The sequence below is a fragment of the Acanthochromis polyacanthus genome, chromosome 22, assembly GCF_021347895.1.
Source record: "Acanthochromis polyacanthus isolate Apoly-LR-REF ecotype Palm Island chromosome 22, KAUST_Apoly_ChrSc, whole genome shotgun sequence".
NCBI lineage: Eukaryota > Metazoa > Chordata > Actinopteri > Pomacentridae > Acanthochromis > Acanthochromis polyacanthus.
Window position 1 is genome coordinate 29,957,117 of NC_067134.1, and position 20,429 is coordinate 29,977,545.

The following is a 20,429-nucleotide window of genomic DNA, read 5'->3' on the forward strand; positions in this document are numbered from 1 at the left end:
AGATGGAGATTGGTTAAGGTTAGGATTGTTTTGGAGGGAAATGTGCTCATCAACCCCAGAACAAAAGCAAACGATCTTGTGAAGATGCTGGCTGAGGATGGCCTGAGTACACCATCCCAACTGTGAAGCATGGGGGTGGCAGCACCATGTTGTGGGAGTGTTTTTGCTGCAGGAGGGACTGGTGCACTTCACAAAATAGATGGCATCAAGAGGATAGAACATTATGTGGAAATATTGAAGCAACATCAGCCAGCAAATGAAAGCTTGGGCTTAAGAAACTGTGCACTACTGACTTAGAACTGCTTTCTGTTTCACTGTGCCCTCCATATCTGCCTCAGAAACTTCCACAGATATTTGTGAAACTTGTCTATATCTGTCCAAAGGCCAGTGAAATAAATGCCTGTGGGCTTATCCATCAGGTCATCCAGACACTTCAGTCCAACTCCCCTAACATCAGTCTGGGAGACATGAACCACTGCACACTAAAACAGACACTGAGAGACTTCCATCAGTACATCACATGCCCCACTAGATGAGACAAAATCTTTGATCTGTTACAACTAGGCATGCCACGATTCACTCAACTCACGATACGCTTCGAATCACGCTTCGAATCATGTACAACACAAAAGGCAAATGACTGATTTTTTATTATTATTATTATTATTTCTCTTTTTAGCAATAGTGTTTTCTCTTATGCTCTTTACAATACAAATTAGACCTAGCAGCAAATGACAAAAAAATTGCATCAGTTCTCTTCTTTTTTTTTTTTGTTTTACAATACTGTTTTTTTCCTATCCTCTTTATACCTGCATAGGAAATGACTGGAAAGTGGAAACTGTTTTGTCAACTCTCAAATCCTGTTTTTTTTCCTTTTTTGTTACAATAGGCCTACTGCCTTCTTTTCAATAAATCAGTACAGTATCAAGATTTTTTCCCCCGTTATTTCAGATCAAGTTAACTCTATTTAAAACCAGGCATAAACTAAGACATTATACGAACATAACAAAGCTTGTTTTTTTTTTTTTTACACTCTTTTCAAATAAATACTGCATCAGAGAATGGTTTTTTTTTTAAATTCCTGAGGTAGACAAGCCAGGCACAAACAAAGGCATATTTATTTTTGTCTGAACAAAAATTGAATACCAATTTAAAATTAAAGCTGCAAGCAGCGATGGACGGGTCCTCGCATCCACGCTGGTCGGTGAATCCACGCACGTCCACCAGGTGGCGCTGTGACTGAGAGTGTATGTCGGCCTCTGAATCGCATCTGGACCAGAGTCCAATCATACATGTAAAATTTCAGCCAGACTGTAGCATGTTCAGAGCAGTTATAGAGCATTTCCTGTCTATCCACCAGGTGGCGCTGCGACTGAGAATGTATTTCAAACAGTGGATGTGATCAGGGTTGGACTCTGATCAGTCATGTAAAGTTTAAGGCTGATTGGAAAACGTACAGGCTACTTATAAAGCATTTCCTGTCCATCCAACAGGTGGCGCCATGACTGAAAGGGTATGTTGGCCTATGGAATTGATCAGGATTGCAGTGTGATTACACATGTAAAGTTTGAGGCAGATTGGTGCTTTCAGAGGATAGTTATAAAGCAGCTGTTGATTCATGGCGAAGCATCAAAACTGTGATGGTCGCCATGGCCACACCATTTGGCTTCTGGTTGAACTTTTGATAACTTTTCATCACCAAGTCCTGCTGTGTGGACTGACAAAATTTCAGGTCTCCTGGAATTATCCCCTAGGAGGTATTCACTCTCAAAAATGAGAAAAATCATCAAAAATCTCACAATTAATCCAAGATGGCCGACTTCCTGTTGGATTTAGGGCATGGCTCCAAGAGGCTTTTTTGTGCGTCCTGATGTGCTCTATAAGCCTCCCAAATTTCATGGATGTAGGTGAAACGTGCTGGGGGGGCTGTTTGTTAAAAATACTGTAGGGGGCGCTGTAGCATGTGCAGTGCCGAGATGCATATAGTGTTGTTCCTTGGGTCAATGGTGATGTGTGTGGTAATTTTAGTGAGCATTGGAGTATTCCTAATCTGTCAGAAAGGGCTTTGTTTTTCATGGCGATATTTGGTTGCTACGGCAACAGCGTTGCATGAAATGTCACACCCTTCACAGTGTGTGATTGTCAAGAGGTGAAGACTCGACTGACCAATTTCCAGCATGATATCACCAAGTTTGGGGCCATTGTACCTGAAAATATAAGGCCTTAAACTTACCAACAGGTGGCGCTACGACTTTTTCAAAATTTATGAGTGTGGATGTGTTCAGACTGGACCTGGTATCCAGCATGTGAAGTCTGAGGCAGATAGGATGTTGTTCAGCTGAGATATGAATCGTTAAATTTTCATGACGAAACATCGAAATTGGTTTGGCCGCCACAGACACGCCCTTTGATGACAAGTCACCATTTTCACTGGGATGCATCATCAATGTGTTCAGCCTGTTGTCACCGCATTTGAAGTGAATATGATCAACCGGGTAACAATAGGGCATGAAAGTGTAAAAGATGTCTATTTCCTGAAACCACAAGGTGGCGCTATGACTGTCAATGAATATCCCTATGTGGATGACATCAGGACAGGACTGTCATCATACATGTAAAGTTTCAGGCAGATTGGAGCATGTTGAGAAGAATTAGACACCACTTCCTGTTTCATGGCGAAGGATCAGTTGTTTGAGGCTCTGCCATGGCCACACTTTTTGGCTTTTGGTTGAGTTTTTGATAACTTTTCATCAGAAAGGTCTGGTGCATGTACTGGCCAAATTTCAGTTCTCTCAGACTTACCCCCTCGGAGCTATTCATTTTGAAAAATGTACAGCAAATTCAAGATGACCGACTTCCTGTTGGGTTTAGGGCGTGGCTGTCATTGACTTTTTGGTGTGTCCTGATGTGGTGCATATGCCCACCAAATATTGTAGCTGTAAATGAAACTTTGTGGAAGTTGGCCTAATGACCACTTTTTCAATTTTGCAGGTGGCGCTATAGAGCCATTTTGCCACACATATGCGCAACTCCCATAAAATATCAAATTTTTCGCCAGTCCTGATGTGCATGCCAAATTTCACATGTTTTGGGATATGATAAGGCCCCCAAAAAGGAAATTCATTTGCCGGGAAAAAGTAATTTTGACAATTTACAGCAAATTCAAGATGGCCGACTTCCTGTTGGGTTTAGGGCGTGGCTGTGATTGACTTTTTGGTGTGTCCTGATGTGGTGCATATGCCCACCCAATATTGTAGCTGTAAATGAAACATTGTGGAAGTTGGCCTAATGACCACTTTTCAATTTTGCAGGTGGCGCTATAGAGCCATTTTGCCACACACATGCACAACTCCCATAAAACATCAAAATTTTCGCCAGTCCTGATGTGCATGCCAAATTTCACGCGTTTTGGAGTATGATAAGGCCGCCAAAAAGCCAATTTACTTTACGGGAGAAAAAAAAAAAAAAAAATAATTAAAGCTGCAAGCAGCGATGGACGGGTCCTCGCATCCACGCTGGTCGGCGAATCCATGCACGTTCACCAGGTGGCGCTGTGACTGAGAGTGTGTGCTGGCCTCTGAATCACATCTGGACCAGAGTTTAATCACACGTAAAATTTCAGCCAGATTGGAGCATGTTCAGACTAGTTATACAGCATTTCCTGCCCATCCACCACCAGGTGGCGCTGTAACTCAGAGTGTTTTTCAATCAGTGGATGTGATGAGGGCTGGACTCTGATCACTCATGAAAAGTTTCAGGCTGATTTGATCATGTAGAGGCCAGTTATACAGCATTTATTGTCCCTCCAACAGGTGGCGCTGCAACTGAGAGTGTCTGTTGGCCTGTAGATGTGATCAGGATTGGATTGTGATCACACATGGAAAGTTTGAGGCAGATTGGATCATGCAGAGGAGAGTTATACAGCAGTTGTTGTTTCATGGCGAAGCATCAAAACTCTAATGGTCGCCATGGCCACGCCATTTAGCTTCTGGTTAAACTTTTGATAACTTTTCCAAACCAAGTCCTGCTGTGTGGACTGACAAAATTTCAGGTCTCCTGGAATTATCCCCTAGGAGGTATTAACTCTCAAAAATGAGAAAAATCATCAAAAATCTCACAATTAATCCAAGATGGCCGACTTCCTGTTGGGTTTAGGACATGGCTCCAAGAGGCTTTTTTGTGCGTCCTGATGTGCTCTATAAGCCTCCCAAATTTCATGGATGTAGGTGAAACGTGCTGGGGGGGCTGTTTGTTAAAAATACTGTAGGGGGCGCTATAGCATGTGCAGTGCCGAGATGCATACAGTGTTGTTCCTTGGGTCAATGGTGATGTGTGTGGTAATTTTAGTGAGCATTGGAGTATTCCTAACCTGTCAGAAAGGGCTTTGTTTTTCATGGCGATATTTGGTTGCTACGGCAACAGCGTTGCATGAAATGTCACACCCTTCACAGTGTGTGATTGTCAAGAGGTGAAGACTCGACTGACCAATTTCCAGCATGATATCACCAAGTGTGGGGCCATTGTACCTGAAAATATAAGGCCTTAAACTTACTATTACCAACAGGTGGCGCTATGACTTTTTCAAAATTTATGAGTGTGGATGTGTTCAGACTGGACCTGGTATCCAGCATGTGAAGTCTGAGGCAGATAGGATGTTGTTCAGCTGAGATATGAATCGTTAAATTTTCATGGCGAAACATCGAAATTGGTTTGGCCGCCACAGACACGCCCTTTGATGACAAGTCACCATTTTCACTGGGATGCATCATCAATGTGTTTAGGCTGTTGTCACTGCATTTGAAGTGAATATGATCAACCGGGTAACAATAGGGCATGAAAGTGTAAAAGATGTCTATTTCCTGAAACCACAAGGTGGCGCTATGACTGTCAATGAATATCCCTATGTGGATGACATCAGGACAGGACTGTCATCGTACATGTAAAGTTTCAGGCAGATTGGAGCATGTTGAGAAGAATTAGACACCAATTCCTGTTTCATGGCGAAGGATCAGTTGTTTGAGGCTCCGCCATGGCCACACCTTTTGGCTTCTGGTTGAGTTTTTGATAACTTTTCATCAGAAAGGTCTGGTGAATGTACTGGCCAAATTTCAGTTCTCTCAGACTTATCCACTAGGAGCTATAAATTTTGACAAATGTACAGCAAATTCAAGATGGCCGACTTCCTGTTGGGTTTAGGGTGTGGCTGTGATTGACTTTTTGGTGTGTCCTGATGTGGTGCATATGCCCACCAAATATTGTAGCTGTAAATAAAACATTGTGGAAGTTGGCCTAATGACCACTTTTTCAATTTTGCAGGTGGCGCTATAGAGCCATTTTTCCACACATATGCGCAACTCCCATAAAATATCAAATTTTTCGCCAGTCCTGATGTGCACGCCAAATTTCACGCGTTTTGGTTCATGATAAGGCCGCCAAAAAGGCAAGTCATTTCCCGAGGAGCGATTAAGTTTGAAAAATTTACAGCAAATTGAAGATGGCCGACTTCCTGTTGGGTTTAGGGCGTGGCTGTAATTGACTTTTTGGTGTGTCCAGATGTTCTGCATATGCCCACCAAATATTGTAGCTGTACATGAAACATTGTGGCAGTTGGCCTAATGACTACTTTTTCAAGTTTGCAGGTGGCGCTATAGAGCCATTTTGCCACGCACATGCACAACTCCCATAAAATATCAAATTTTTCGCCAGTCCTGATGTGCATGCCAAATTTCACGCGTTTTGGAGTATGATAAGGCCGCCAAAAAGCCAATTTACTTTACGGGAGAAAAAAAAAAAAAAAAATAATAATAATAATAAACCCTAGGGTTTCAATAGGGTCCTTGGCACCGCTGGTGCCTTGGACAGTCGGTGCCCTGGCACCGCCTGTCCTTCGCACCCTCGGTGCTCGGACCCTAATAAACCCGAGGGTTTCAATAGGGTCCTTGGCACCGCTGGTGCCTTGGACAGTCGGTGCCCTGGCACCGCCTGTCCTTCGCACCCTCGGTGCTCGGACCCTAATTAAAGCTGCAAGCAGCGATGGACGGGTCCTCGCATCCACGCTGGTCGGTGAATCCACGCACGTCCACCAGGTGGCGCTGTGACTGAGAGTGTATGTCGGCCTCTGAATCGCATCTGGACCAGAGTCCAATCATACATGTAAAATTTCAGCCAGACTGTAGCATGTTCAGAGCAGTTATAGAGCATTTCCTGTCTATCCACCAGGTGGCGCTGTAACTCAGAGTGTATTTCAAACAGTGGATGCGATGAGGGTTGGACTCTGATCTCTCATGAAAAGTTTCAGGCTGATTTGATCATGTAGAGGCCAGTTATACAGCATTTATTGTCCCTCCAACAGGTGGCGCTGCAACTGAGAGTGTCTGTTGGCCTGTAGATGTGATCAGGATTGGATTGTGATCACACATGGAAAGTTTGAGGCAGATTGGAGCATGCAGAGGAGAGTTATACAGCAGTTGTTGTTTCATGGCGAAGCATCAAAACTCTAATGGTCGCCATGGCCACGCCATTTGGCTTCTGGTTAAACTTTTGATAACTTTTCCAAACCAAGTCCTGCTGTGTGGACTGACAAAATTTCAGGTCTCCTGGAATTATCCCCTAGGAGGTATTAACTCTCAAAAATGAGAAAAATCATCAAAAATCTCACAATTAATCCAAGATGGCCGACTTCCTGTTGGGTTTAGGACATGGCTCCAAGAGGCTTTTTTGTGCGTCCTGATGTGCTTTATAAGCCTCCCAAATTTCATGGATGTAGGTGAAACGTGCTGGGGGGGCTGTTTGTTAAAAATACTGTAGGGGGCGCTATAGCATGTGCAGTGCCGAGATGCATACGGTGTTGTTCCTTGGGTCAATGGTGATGTGTGTGGTAATTTTTGTGAGCATTGGAGTATTCCTAACCTGTCAGAAAGGGCTTTGTTTTTCATGGCGATATTTGGTTGCTACGGCAACAGCGTTGCATGAAATGTCACACCCTTCACAGTGTGTGATTGTCGAGAGGTGAAGACTCGACTGACCAATTTCCAGCATGATATCACCAAGTTTGGGGCCATTGTACCTGAAAATATAAGGCCTTAAACTTACTATTACCAACAGGTGGCGCTATGACTTTTTCAAAATTTATGAGTGTGGATGTGTTCAGACTGGACCTGGTATCCAGCATGTGAAGTCTGAGGCAGATAGGATGTTGTTCAGCTGAGATATGAATCGTTAAATTTTCATGGCGAAACATCGAAATTGGTTTGGCCGCCACAGACACGCCCTTTGATGACAAGTCACCATTTTCACTGGGATGCATCATCAATGTGTTTAGGCTGTTGTCACTGCATTTGAAGTGAATATGATCAACCGGGTAACAATAGGGCATGAAAGTGTAAAAGATGTCTATTTCCTGAAACCACAAGGTGGCGCTATGACTGTCAATGAATATCCCTATGTGGATGACATCAGGACAGGACTGTCATCATACATGTAAAGTTTCAGGCAGATTGGAGCATGTTGAGAAGAATTAGACACCAATTCCTGTTTCATGGCGAAGGATCAGTTGTTTGAGGCTCCGCCATGGCCACACCTTTTGGCTTCTGGTTGAGTTTTTGATAACTTTTCATCAGAAAGGTCTGGTGCATGTACTGGCCAAATTTCAGTTCTCTCAGACTTATCCACTAGGAGCTATAAATTTTGACAAATGTACAGCAAATTCAAGATGGCCGACTTCCTGTTGGGTTTAGGGTGTGGCTGTGATTGACTTTTTGGTGTGTCCTGATGTGGTGCATATGCCCACCAAATATTGTAGCTGTAAATAAAACATTGTGGAAGTTGGCCTAATGACCACTTTTTCAATTTTGCAGGTGGCGCTATAGAGCCATTTTTCCACACATATGCGCAACTCCCATAAAATATCAAATTTTTCGCCAGTCCTGATGTGCACGCCAAATTTCACGCGTTTTGGTTCATGATAAGGCCGCCAAAAAGGCAATTCATTTCCCGAGGAGCGATTAAGTTTGAAAAATTTACAGCAAATTCAAGATGGCCGACTTCCTGTTGGGTTTAGGGCGTGGCTGTCATTGACTTTTTGGTGTGTCCTGATGTTGTGCATATGCCCACCAAATATTGTAGCTGTACATGAAACATTGTGGCAGTTGGCCTAATGACTAATTTTTCAACTTTGCAGGTGGCGCTATAGAGCCATTTTGCCACGCACATGCGCAACTCCCATAAAATATCAAATTTTTTGCCAGTCCTGATGTGCATGCCAAATTTCACGCGTTTTGGAGTATGATAAGACCGCCAAAAAGCCAATTTACTTTACGGGAGAAAAAAAAAAATAAAAAAAAAATAATAATAAACCCGAGGGTTTCAATAGGGTCCTTGGCACCGCTGGTGCCTTGGACAGTCGGTGCCTTGGCACCGCCTGTCCTTCGCACCCTCGGTGCTCGGACCCTAATAATAATAAACCCTAGGGTTTCAATAGGGTCCTTGGCACCGCTGGTGCCTTGGACAGTCGGTGCCCTGGCACCGCCTGTCCTTCGCACCCTCGGTGCTCGGACCCTTATAAACCCGAGGGTTTCAATAGGGTCCTTGGCACCGCTGGTGCCTTGGACAGTCGGTGCCCTTGCACCGCCTGTCCTTCGCACCCTCGGTGCTCGGACCCTAATAATAAACCCTAGGGTTTCAATAGGGTCCTTGGCACCGCTGGTGCCTTGGACAGTCGGTGCCCTTGCACCGCCTGTCCTCGGCACCCTCGGTGCTCGGACCCTAATAAATTCCGAATTACAAAAAATAAAGAATGACTTAAAATATATTTTCTCTTAAAATAAAATGAATGAAAAAACATCCCACATTAAATAAATAAATAAATAAATGATGAATAAAAACTTTTCCGATAAACCAGTCTTTGCCAAGTTAGCCCACTCGCCCCCCTGTTCTCCCTTTTATCTTTTTTCCCGTTGTCGCTGGAGTGGCGCCACATATAGAGAACGTAGTTTTGCTCGAGTGCGCCCTCTGCTGGCGTGGAGGCCACACCGCGATTCATGGTTTAATTAAATCGATTCAAATCACTAAAAAAACTGATTTAAATCGTGTTTTTCAAAAATCGCGGCATGCCTAGTTACAACAATGTGAAAGTTGCTTCTCGGGCTCGCCCGAATAGTGGTTTCTGGCCTCCGAATATTCGGGCCCTATTAAAGACGAATATTCGAATATTCGTTCCGCCCCGTAACGTCCGACGGGGTGGGGGTTGTGCGCATCCGCGCCGCTTGGTGGAGACGGCCCGAATATTCGGATCCGTTCGTCTGGTCTCCCGGGTCCAAATTTTGCCTTCGTTTTGTCTTCAGTTGACTGAAGAATTCCCAAACAGTGGAGGTCTTCAGCATCTTGTGTTGTGTTTATGCAACGAAGTGAAGCGCGACGTCAGAGTCTGCAGCCACCCGGCCATTCGCGTGGTGTTTACAAACACGAATGGAGGAGCCGAAATGAGCCGAAGAACACGGTGGGATGAGCCGAATTGGGCCGAAGGCACAAGGAAGAGAGGAGCTCCGAATATTTTCGTCTGGAGGGAGGAGTGGGTGATCACATAGACATATGTGTATGTGTTTATGTGATCACACGACGAGATGAGCCCATATGTGCCGATGGACCAAAGGCGGAGGGAAGACAGTAACGCCGCATATTCTTGCCGCCCGGTAGCGTCCGGGGTGGGGGGGGTGGGGGCGAATATTCGGAAACCAAAATTAATATCCGGATATTCGAGATATTCGAGTCCAGCCCTAGTTGCTTCTAAGTCCATCCCCCTCCCTCCTCTGGGTTCCTCTGACCACAACTGCATCCTCCTTATCCCTGTCTACCACTATACTGAAGCAAGGCAAAGTGCAGAACATCAGAATGAAAGTTTGTCACACTCTGCAGGGATGTCTGGAGGTTACTGACTGGGACGTGTTTAAGGAGTCCTCAGCTGATATTGATGAACCAACTGATGTTGTGAGCAGCTGGGTCACAGACTGTGAAACCAGTGTTATTCCTGAAAAAAATGTTAAACTATATCCGAACACTAAGCCATGGCTTTCTAAGAATCTTAAAGACCTACTGTACAGAAAGAAAACAGTCTTCAGAGAAGGAAATGCACTAAATCTGTATAACCGACAGAAGGAAATAAAGCAGGAGATCAGGACCCACAAAGACAAGACAATACAATCAATCAATCAAACTTTATTTGTATAGCACTTTTCATACAAAATTTGTACCACAAACTGCTTTACATAGAAATAAAAGGACAAAATAAATTAAAAATGAGAAATACAACCACCCCTCCAACCCACCAATCCACATACAGCAAACACACTCACACACACTCTCACACTCTCACTCTCTCACTCACAGTCTCACACACACACACACACACACACACACACACACACACACACACACACACACACACACACACACACACACACACACACACACATGTTTGTACTTCTATCTTAGTGAGGACATCCACAGGCGTAATGCATTTCCTAGAGCCTTACCCTAACCTTAACCATCACAACTGATCGCCTAACCCTAATCCTCACCCTAACCAAACCTCAATTCATACCTGTTCTCTAAAAACAAGTCTTCACCCTCAAACATGGCTGTTTCAAAGTGAGGACCGGCCAAAATGTCCTCACTTTGTAAAAATGTCCTCACTTTGATAGTTAAATGCAGAAAATGGTTCTCACAATGTAGCAAGTACAAGAACACACACACACACACACACACACACACACACACACACACACACACACACACACACACACACACAAAGATATGTGGGACAGATTTTAACATAAAAACATAAAAAGAGGACTGAGAAAATGCCATCTTTCATTAAGACTAAAATAGCAATATAAATAAATAAATAAATTAAATAAAAATGAATAAATAAAGAAATAAGATCAAATGATATTTATAAATATGATTAGCTAAAAGCCAGACTAAAAATGTAGGTCTTGAGTTTTTATTTTAAAAATATGAACAGTAGGTGCTGCCCTCAGGTCTTCAGGTAGGCTGTTCCACAGACGGGGGCCGTAATAATAAAAGAGGCTTCACCGTATGTTTTAGTTCTGACTTTAGGGACTATTAAAAGACCACTACCTGAAGACCTGAGGGCTCTACTGGGTTCATAGGGTAAAAGCAAATTGGATAAATAAAAAGGAGCAAGACCATTTAAAGACTTAAAAACTAGTAAAAGAATCTTAAAATCAATTCTAAAAGATACAGGCAGCCAATGCAGAGACTTTAAAATTGGAGTAATGTGAGCTCTCCTTCTGGTCTTTGTCAGCATGCGTGTAGCTGAATTTTGCAGCAGCTGTAGCTGTGAAATGTTTTTTTTGGAAGACCAGAAAGAAGAGCATTGCAATAGTCAATTCTGCACGTAATAAAAGCGTGAATAAGAGTCTCTGCATTGGCCTGAGAGAGAAACTGGAGAACACTCTGGAGATGTTCTTTAAATGATAAAATGATTTTTTCGTAATATCTCTTATGTGCAGGTCAAAGCTAAGGTCTGAATCAAATAAAACTCAAGATTTTTGATGTGCTAACATGGATTAAAAGACAGTGCTCAGAGTTTGCTCTCCAGTTTCTCTCTCTGTGTGGACCTGTACCAATGACTGAAACCTGGGTTTTGTCCTGGTTGAGCTGAAGAAAGTTGTCTGCCATCCAAGACCTGACATCTAAAATACAATTAAAAAGGGCATCGATGGGCCCTGAGTCATCAGGAGACACAGCGATGTAAAGTTGCGTGTCATCAGCATAGCTATGAAAGTTGATGCCGTGTCTCCTGATGACATCACCTAAAGGCAACATATAAATATTAAAAAGTGTGGGACCTAAAATTGAACCCTGGGGGATGCCACAGCTAACATTATAGAGTCCTGACTGGTATTCCCCTATGTTCACATAAAACTTTCTGTCAGTGAGATATGATTTAAACCAATTAAAAACAGTGCCAGAGATTCCAATAAAGCCACTGAGTCTATTTAAAAGAATTTGGTGATCTACTGTGTCGAAAGCTGCGCTCAGGTCGAGCAGCACAAGCACAGAGGTCAGTTTTTGATCCATGTTGGTCCTGAGATCATTCACTATTTTTACTAAGGCCATCCCTGTGCTGTGACTGGCCCTAAAGCCAGACTGATAGATTTCACAGATGTTTAAAACGTTCATAAAATCATTTAATTGGTTAAAAACAAGTTTTTCTAGAATTGTACTTAAAATGGCAGATTGGAAACTGGCCTGTAGTTATCTAAAATAGATGGATCTAAATTGTTTCTCTTCAGAAGGGGTTTGACCACAGCTTTTTTTAAAAGCAGAAGCAAAAACACCCGTCTGAAGAGAATAATTAATAATATTAAGAAGATCTGGTTTAAAAGACTCATAAATTTGTTTAAAAAAGGATGTGGGGATGGGATCTAAAAGGCATGTTGCTGGTTTTAGATGTGAGACAACCTTGTCAAGCATTTCAGCATCAACCAGGACAAAACTCTCCAGTGTCTCCTCATTAGAGAATAAAAGCTTGGGGGTGTAAAAAATTTTAGGTTGGGTGCAGGAGAGATTTGTTCTTATTGACTCGATTTTACTGCAGAAGTGGACAGCAAAATCTTCACTCATTGACTTTGAGGAAAAGTCCAGAGGAAGGTTAAAAACAGGGTGAATTAAATGATCAATGGTTGAGAAGAGGATTTTAGGATTATTGTGGTTTTCTGCTATTAGATTTGAAAAATGATTTCTTCTTGCTTTTTTAATTGCATTATTGTACGTTGACATTTGCTCTGGAAAAATTTGGTAGTTGACTGTTAATTTGTTTTTTCTCCATCTCCTTTCAGCGATGCGACACTTTCTTTTTAATTGTAAAATTTCTTCTCCTCTCCATGGAGGTGTTGGTTTTGTTTTTAATGTTTTGAATTTAACTGGAGCCACCCTGTCAAGGGCTGATTTGAGTTTACTGTTAAAACCATCGACAATAAAATCACAAGAAGAGGGCAAAATATCCGGAGGGGTATCTCTTAAAATTTCAATAAAATTTGCAGCCACTTCTGCAGTAAGATAGCGTTTCCTAACAATTCGTTCTGGAATTTCTTGCTTGTTAAAATAGCACACATCAAAGAATAAACAAAATGATCACTAAAACAAACATCAGTCACTGCAGTGATGTTTGCTGACAGTCCATAAGTTAAAATAATATCTAAAGTATTTCCTTTTTTACGTGTGGGAGTGGTGACATGTTGTTTAAAATTCATGCCCTCTCCGGCCCGACACGACGCAACGCACTGGGTCCAGGGCGGGGGGTGAAATGGAAGGAGGCAGGTTGGACACAAAGACAAACTTGAGTCTCAGCTCAAAATGAACAACCTCAGTTCAGTCCGGGATGGCCTGAATCTGATCACTGGGACTAATTAATGTGTCAGTGAGAGAGTTCAGCTCAGTGGTTATAATTCTGATTTTGAACTGACTCAAAGTCTAAACAGTTTTTATGTCAGGTTTGACTCCCATGATTTTAGGGCTAAACAGGCTGAGTCTAAAAACTGTCTCAGGTCAGCCTCTCCACAGAATCCCTTTCTTGATGTGGGCAATGTAATCTGGTGTCTCAAACAGTACAGACCAAAGAAAAGTCCTCTACCTGATTACATCGGTGGCCGTTTATTGAAAACTTTTACTACGTCTGACTAAATGACCAAGATTGCTGCCGATGTCCCTGTCTGTCTTATGTTTTGTTTGATTTTTCTTTAAATGCTTTTATTTTGCTTGGAATTCTTTTACTGTGTTTTTTAAATTTTTCAAACATTTCCTTTAATCGTTGCTATTCCTTTAACTGTTTTACTGTTTTGTTGCTTTTGTTGTTTGATGGTGAATGCTTGTGTAACTGCTACACAACAAATTGCCCGGGTCGTTGGGGTCAAATCCAGAATTCAGTGGCAGAATTACAGATCTTTTCTCGACTGGTATCAACATCTGATCCCCTAGGAGAAACAAGAAAGTGCTGGTGGTCTGAATTGACCCTGCTGCCATTAAGACCGAAATCTGGACATTGATGTTGTATGCTTTTCATATTGTACATTTCTCCAGTAATGTTACTTAACGGAAAGTCTGGGGATCAAGAGATTCTTGTGGTACAATCCCATCAGTCCCAGCTCTGCTTTGCTTTTCACGGTGATCGACAGATTTTACTACCCAATATTCTAAAACTACCGTGCAGAAAGCTGAAAACTATGGGCCTGTGAAAATAGTTTTGTTGACATTGTGAGTGTGCTGTTGACACATTTCTAGGTTTCTAATGACAAAGCTGCTAGCATGTCTGCAGATTCTTGATCTTGTTTCAGCCTCGTGTCCAAATACATGGAATTGAGACTTTGAGGTTCAATTTTTTTCATGATTGCTCTTCCATCACTGCCTCTGTTTTTATCTTTGTCTTTTGCTACAGAAATGTAAACACAGCAATGGAGTGAGATGTGGGACCTCTGAGGAGGATAAGGATGGTTCAGCAACAACAGCAAAAAGAGATGAATCACTGAGTTGTGAGCAATGTGGCAAGACTTTTATCACAGCAACAAAGCTAAGAATTCACAAACGTATTCACACTGTGGACAAACCATTCAGGTGTGATCAGTGTGGAAAAGCTTTTACTCTGAAGGGACACTTAAAAAGCCATCAACTCATTCACAGTGGAGTTAAACCATTCAACTGTGATCAGTGTGGAAAGGCTTTTACTCTGAAGAGTACTCTAGCAAGTCATCAACTCATTCACAGTGGAGTTAAACCATTCAGCTGTGATCAATGTGGAAAGGCTTTTACTCACAAGAGTCATCTAACAAGTCATCAACTCATGCACAGTGGAGTGAAATCATTCAACTGTGATCAGTGTGGAAAGGCTTTTACTCACAAGAGTAATCTAGCAAATCATCAACTCATTCACAGTGGAGTGAAACCATTCAGCTGTGATCAGTGTGGAAAAGCTTTTACTCAGAAGGGTCACTTAAAAAGCCATCAACTCATTCACAGTGGAGTTAAACCATTCAGCTGTGATCAGTGTGGAAAGGCTTTTACCCACAAGAGTCATCTAACAAGTCATCAACTCATGCACAGTGGAGTTAAACCATTCAGCTGTGATCAGTGTGGAAAAGCTTTTACTCTGAAGGGACACCTAAAAAGACATCAACTCATTCACAGTGGAGTGAAACCATTCAGCTGTGATCAGTGTGGAAAGGCTTTTACTGAGAAGGATTACTTAAAAAGACATCAACTCATTCACAGTGGAGTGAAGCCATTCAGCTGTGATCAATGTGGAAAGGCTTTTACTCAGAAGAGTGACCTAGCAAAACATCAACTCATTCACAGTGGAGTTAAACCATTCAACTGTGATCAGTGTGGAAAGGCTTTTACCCACAAGAGTCATCTAACAAGTCATCAACTCATGCACAGTGGAGTTAAACCATTCAGCTGTGATCAGTGTGGAAAAGCTTTTACTCTGAAGGGACACTTAAAAAAACATCAACTCATTCACAGTGGAGTGAAACCATTCAGCTGTCATCAGTGTGGAAAAGCTTTTACTCTGAAGGGACACTTAAAAAGACATCAACTCATTCACAGTGGAGTGAAACCATTCAGCTGTGATCAATGTGGAAAGGCTTTTACTCAGAAGAGTACTCTAGCAAATCATCAACTCATTCACAGTGGAGTTAAACCATTCAACTGTGATCAGTGTGGAAAGGCTTTTACTCTGAAGAGTACTCTCGCAAGTCATCAACTCATGCACAGTGGAGTTAAACCATTCAGATGTGATCAGTGTGGAAAGGCTTTTACTCTGAAGAGTACTCTAGCAAGTCATCAACTCATTCACAGTGGAGTTAAACCATTCAGCTGTGATCAATGTGGAAAGGCTTTTACTCAGAAGTGTGATCTAGCAAAACATCAACTCATTCACAGTGGAGTTAAACCATTCAACTGTGATCAATGTGGAAAGGCTTTTACTCACAAGAGTCATCTAACAAGTCATCAACTCATGCACAGTGGAGTGAAATCATTCAACTGTGATCAGTGTGGAAAGGCTTTTACTCACAAGAGTAGTCTAGCAAATCATCAACTCATTCACAGTGGAGTGAAATCATTCAACTGTGATCAGTGTGGAAAAGCTTTTACTCAGAAGGGTCACTTAAAAAGCCATCAACTCATTCACAGTGGAGTTAAACCTTTCAACTGTGATCAATGTGGAAAGACTTTTAATCAGAAGAGTAATCTAACAAGCCATCAACTCATTCACAGTGGAGTTAAACCATTCAACTGTGATCAGTGTGGAAAGGCTTTTACTTACAAGAGTCATCTAACAAGTCATCAACTCATGCACAGTGGAGTGAAATCATTCAACTGTGATCAGTGTGGAAAGGCTTTTACTCACAAGAGTAATCTAGCAAATCATCAACTCATTCACAGTGGAGTGAAATCATTCAACTGTGATCAGTGTGGAAAAGCTTTTACTCAGAAGGGTCACTTAAAAAGCCATCAACTCATTCACAGTGGAGTTAAACCATTCAACTGTGATCAGTGTGTGAAAACCTTTACTCAACATGAACAGTTGTTTATCCATCAATGCCCCCATTCTGGTAGAAAGCGGTACCACTGTGACTCCTGTGAAAAAACTTTCAGCTCCCAACAGAGATTAAAACGTCACGAACGCATCCACACTGGACATGATGTGTACGCATGTGATTACTGTGGCAAACCATTTCTATTGTACTCACAGTTAAAAGCTCATGAAGTGACCCACACTGGGGTCAAACCATACATTTGTCACCAGTGTGGGAAACGCTACAGCTACACTGCACATCTCAAAATTCACCAACGTGTCCACACTGGGGAGAGACCATACAGATGTGACGAGTGTCAGAAGACTTTTACAACTTTGGGTTCCCTGAAACAACACCAGCAGATCCACACCAGAAAGAAAGCATTCAATCAGTGTCACAGTGAGGTATGTAAAGACTGGTCTCAGTCACAGTGTACACACAATTATGTATTGGATAATTTTGGCTATTGCTGCAAAATTGTTTCAAAACTGTTTTGAAAAACTGTTGTCAGTTGAATTCTGTTAACACATTATCAGCTATCGTTCAGTCTAACCTGTATTCGTTTTGACACATTCTGGGCCAGGTTAATCTGGGGATATATGTTAGATTAGGGCTTCTGACGTAATCAGAAAACTGAATGTTAAATTCCAACAGGTAAAAGTGTCTTCAGATGTCATTTGGGGTGCTCTCTCTCTCTCTCTCAGGCAAGGCATCAGTTCTTCAATGCTGCAGGAAACACTGACGTTCTCTGTTTTTGTGTGTTTGTTTTCCAAGCAGAACGGAACAGATGGACAAAACTCTCAGACTTGTCAGCACTCTTCCAATGGTGAACAGTGCTGCTTTGACCAGTCTGGACCAGGGCCGTGCAGAGACCTTTGGAGGGGCAGGTGCTCAGAGTTCAAAGGGGGGCACATGGAGCACGAATTTGAAACGCCATAAACACCATACAGAAACATACCTACAATATACCTGGGTGAATTGTTGCAGCAGATATTCTGAAAGAATGAAACATAAAATCACAACATACGACACACCTGTGTCATTCTTACCTTTTGTGCTCTTTGTGATCCAGCTGGTGAGTGATCCACTGCCTTTCGCAGCCTCACGCAGCTCCTTTTGTTTTTCTTTCGACCTCCTCCTTACGAGGCATCTCTGCAAATTGAAATATGATTGATAAACCACAATCTGATATACACACACACACACACACACACACACGCAGTGACATTTCATACCTTTTCAAGACATACACTGTATAACCACAGATTTACTCCATGGGGTTGATTCATAATCTGCCCTTTATTATTCATAGTGCTAATAATAAAGCATAAAAAAGTATTTAATGATACAGAAATCATGTATTTAAACTGATTTGTGCTTTTATTGAATTTGACTATCCACTTTGCGCAAGAGAGCAAGGTTATAAAAGCTATATATTTTATATTTATGGATATCCTATATATTAATTTTGTGTGTGTGTATATATATATGTATACACACACACACAGACACAGACATTCAGATACAAATGTTCTAAACAAATACTGATATGTTGAAATGAGAGGTTGAGAAAATCACAATTCAAATTCTTCTAATTCTAATTGTTACTGTTGTTGTATTTATATTGCAATACAATAATTTCCAGTCCAAAATTAAGTGAATATACATGTACATAGTTTCAGTGAAATAACATAACCTCTGCCTCATTGCCTCGAGAAACACAGGAAACACACTGCAGCTCACTGACAGTAAAATAATACTTCTCTCTGATGCACTTTGCCCATGACAAAAACATACAGAAACAAAAAGAAGTCTGGCACACTTTATCCTCTCAGCACGCTGTGTGGTTAACTAGCGATGTTTAACTAACTATAACTGATGAGAGGTGTGTGAGAGTCAGACACTCACACAGGATGCTCACTTTACTTCGTCAGTCATCTTGCAAGAAAACACCGTGCACAAACGAGTACCGCTGCAAAACATACTCACCGGACCATCAGTTGTCCTTCCTTGAGTCTTCCCTTTCAAGATTAGCAGCACCAGACCATTGGTTGTCCTCCTTCGGGTCTTTCGTTTCTAAATTAGCAGCGCTAACGGTGAGCTTCGGGGCACGTCAGGGCATGTCAGGGCCGTGACTGTCGTCTACCTGGATCATGTGACCAACTGAGGGTAGACCTGAATTATTTTTTTGTTTGTTTGAGTTATTTATTATTTTGGACCACACAGATTTTCACACACACACACACACACACACACACACACACACACACACACACACACACACACACACACACACACACACACACACTTAAAAAAAGGGCACTTTGGGCATGAGGTGCAAAAGGGGCAGGTGCTTCAGCCCCCCCAGCCCCCCCTTGCACGTGCCAGGTCTGGACCAACGTCCAACCAACAAGGAACCCTACAACGACACCAGCGTATGCACACTGGACACAGACTGAACCCCTGCCAAGAAGATTTGTCCATGCAGGGTTCAGTAAAAGTTCATGAAGTCCTCCACAAACTTAAAGTCCTTGAGATCCGGCTTCACAGAATTCAGGTCTAATTTCTTGTTGAGTGTCTTAGTTGTAAAATCCATTAAGAGGAAAGCTGTCGTTAACAGACGTGACTGGTAAATTAATTAAACCATTCAAAGTGGTTATTCAGTTAAATGAATTATCAGTGGTAGAGGGATAGACGTCTGGATGGAGGCAGTGAGCAGCAGGGCCAATTTCCAGCTTAATCATTCCTCAGATCCCTCTGGGCTGCAGGAACCCGTTAGATGCAGAGCTGGTTCAGTGATTCTCTGATGATTAATCATAATTATATTGTTAAAACACAAGAATCAATGTTTTGGTTCAAATCACATTGTCTTTGCATGTAGCTCTGTGTTTTCTGCTCCAGGAATTGGGTGATGTGTGCGACCCAGCACCCACAGCTGGTTGCTCATGTTACTTCCATGTGATCTGCCATTAAAACGGCCACATTCTACCATAAACACTGTAAATAATGACACACCTGCTCAAAGTTAAAGGCCAACATACGACCCAAACATGACATGGATTTGATGCCACTTTGAACTAAGATGATCTCTTCTGTTGAACAAAGCGTTGATTGTGAATCTTTTTTCCAGATATGAAGCTGCTCCTTCCAGGTCCACAGACAGTAAACAAAACAAAGTTCTCTGTAAAAACCCTCAGAATGTTGAATAGAATAAATGTGGACAGTTTCATGACTGGAAGAGAAGATTTCTGGATCATTTTGGTCATTTTGTGTCAGAATGTGTTTAATTTTGATCAGTTTCCATCTTTTGGTCCGTTTTTAAAAATGTTGCATCTTTTCATTTTTTTTTTGGTTATTTTGATCTGTTTTTGGTCTGTTTTGCTCATTTTATCTCTCATTTTAGTCATTTTACACCAGTTTCACATTGCTTTTTTCATTTTGTACATTTTGTGTCTCATTTTTGTCATTTTGTTGCTAATTTTTGTGCCTGGTTTTGGTCATTTTTGTCATTTTTGCTTAATTTTAGTCCCATTTTGACCACTTTTGGTCTTTTTTTTATGTCCATTTTGTAATTTTATGGTGTTTTTCTATCTTGGTCGAATGTTTTATGTTCCATTTTGGTCATTTTGTGTCCCATTTGAACTGTCCCATAACATTGTTGGACCGTTCAGTAGACTCTGTTTGGGTCTTTTTCTCACCACTGAAAAATTTTGTCCATTTTTGTCTCATTTTGGTCATTTTATAGATTAGATTAGATCCAACTTTACTGTCATTGCACAGAGAACAAGTACTAAGACAGTAAATGCATTTTTTAAAAGTCCATTGTGATGT

At 41.8% G+C, this 20,429-nt stretch overlaps 2 protein-coding genes across 6 annotated transcripts in view; one reads left to right on the forward strand and one right to left on the reverse strand.

Moving 5' to 3' along the window:
* LOC127531863 (zinc finger protein 665-like) overlaps positions 1 to 19,942 on the forward strand; it is a 149,680-nt gene extending 129,738 nt beyond the window's left edge. For 4 of the 5 annotated variants that reach the window (XM_051942102.1, XM_051942104.1, XM_051942101.1 and 1 more), the window contains 4 exons: positions 14,459 to 14,634; positions 14,803 to 17,002; positions 17,373 to 17,446; positions 18,987 to 19,942. In XM_051942102.1, coding sequence (XP_051798062.1) covers positions 14,459 to 14,634; positions 14,803 to 17,002; positions 17,373 to 17,446; positions 18,987 to 19,161 — 2,625 coding nt within the window. In that variant the 3' untranslated portion in view covers positions 19,162 to 19,942. The other variant, XM_051942105.1, reaches the window with a different exon arrangement.
* LOC127531862 (NACHT, LRR and PYD domains-containing protein 3-like) overlaps positions 1 to 20,429 on the reverse strand; it is a 116,636-nt gene that overhangs the window by 79,270 nt on the left and 16,937 nt on the right. The gene's annotated exons all lie outside the window — the stretch shown is intronic.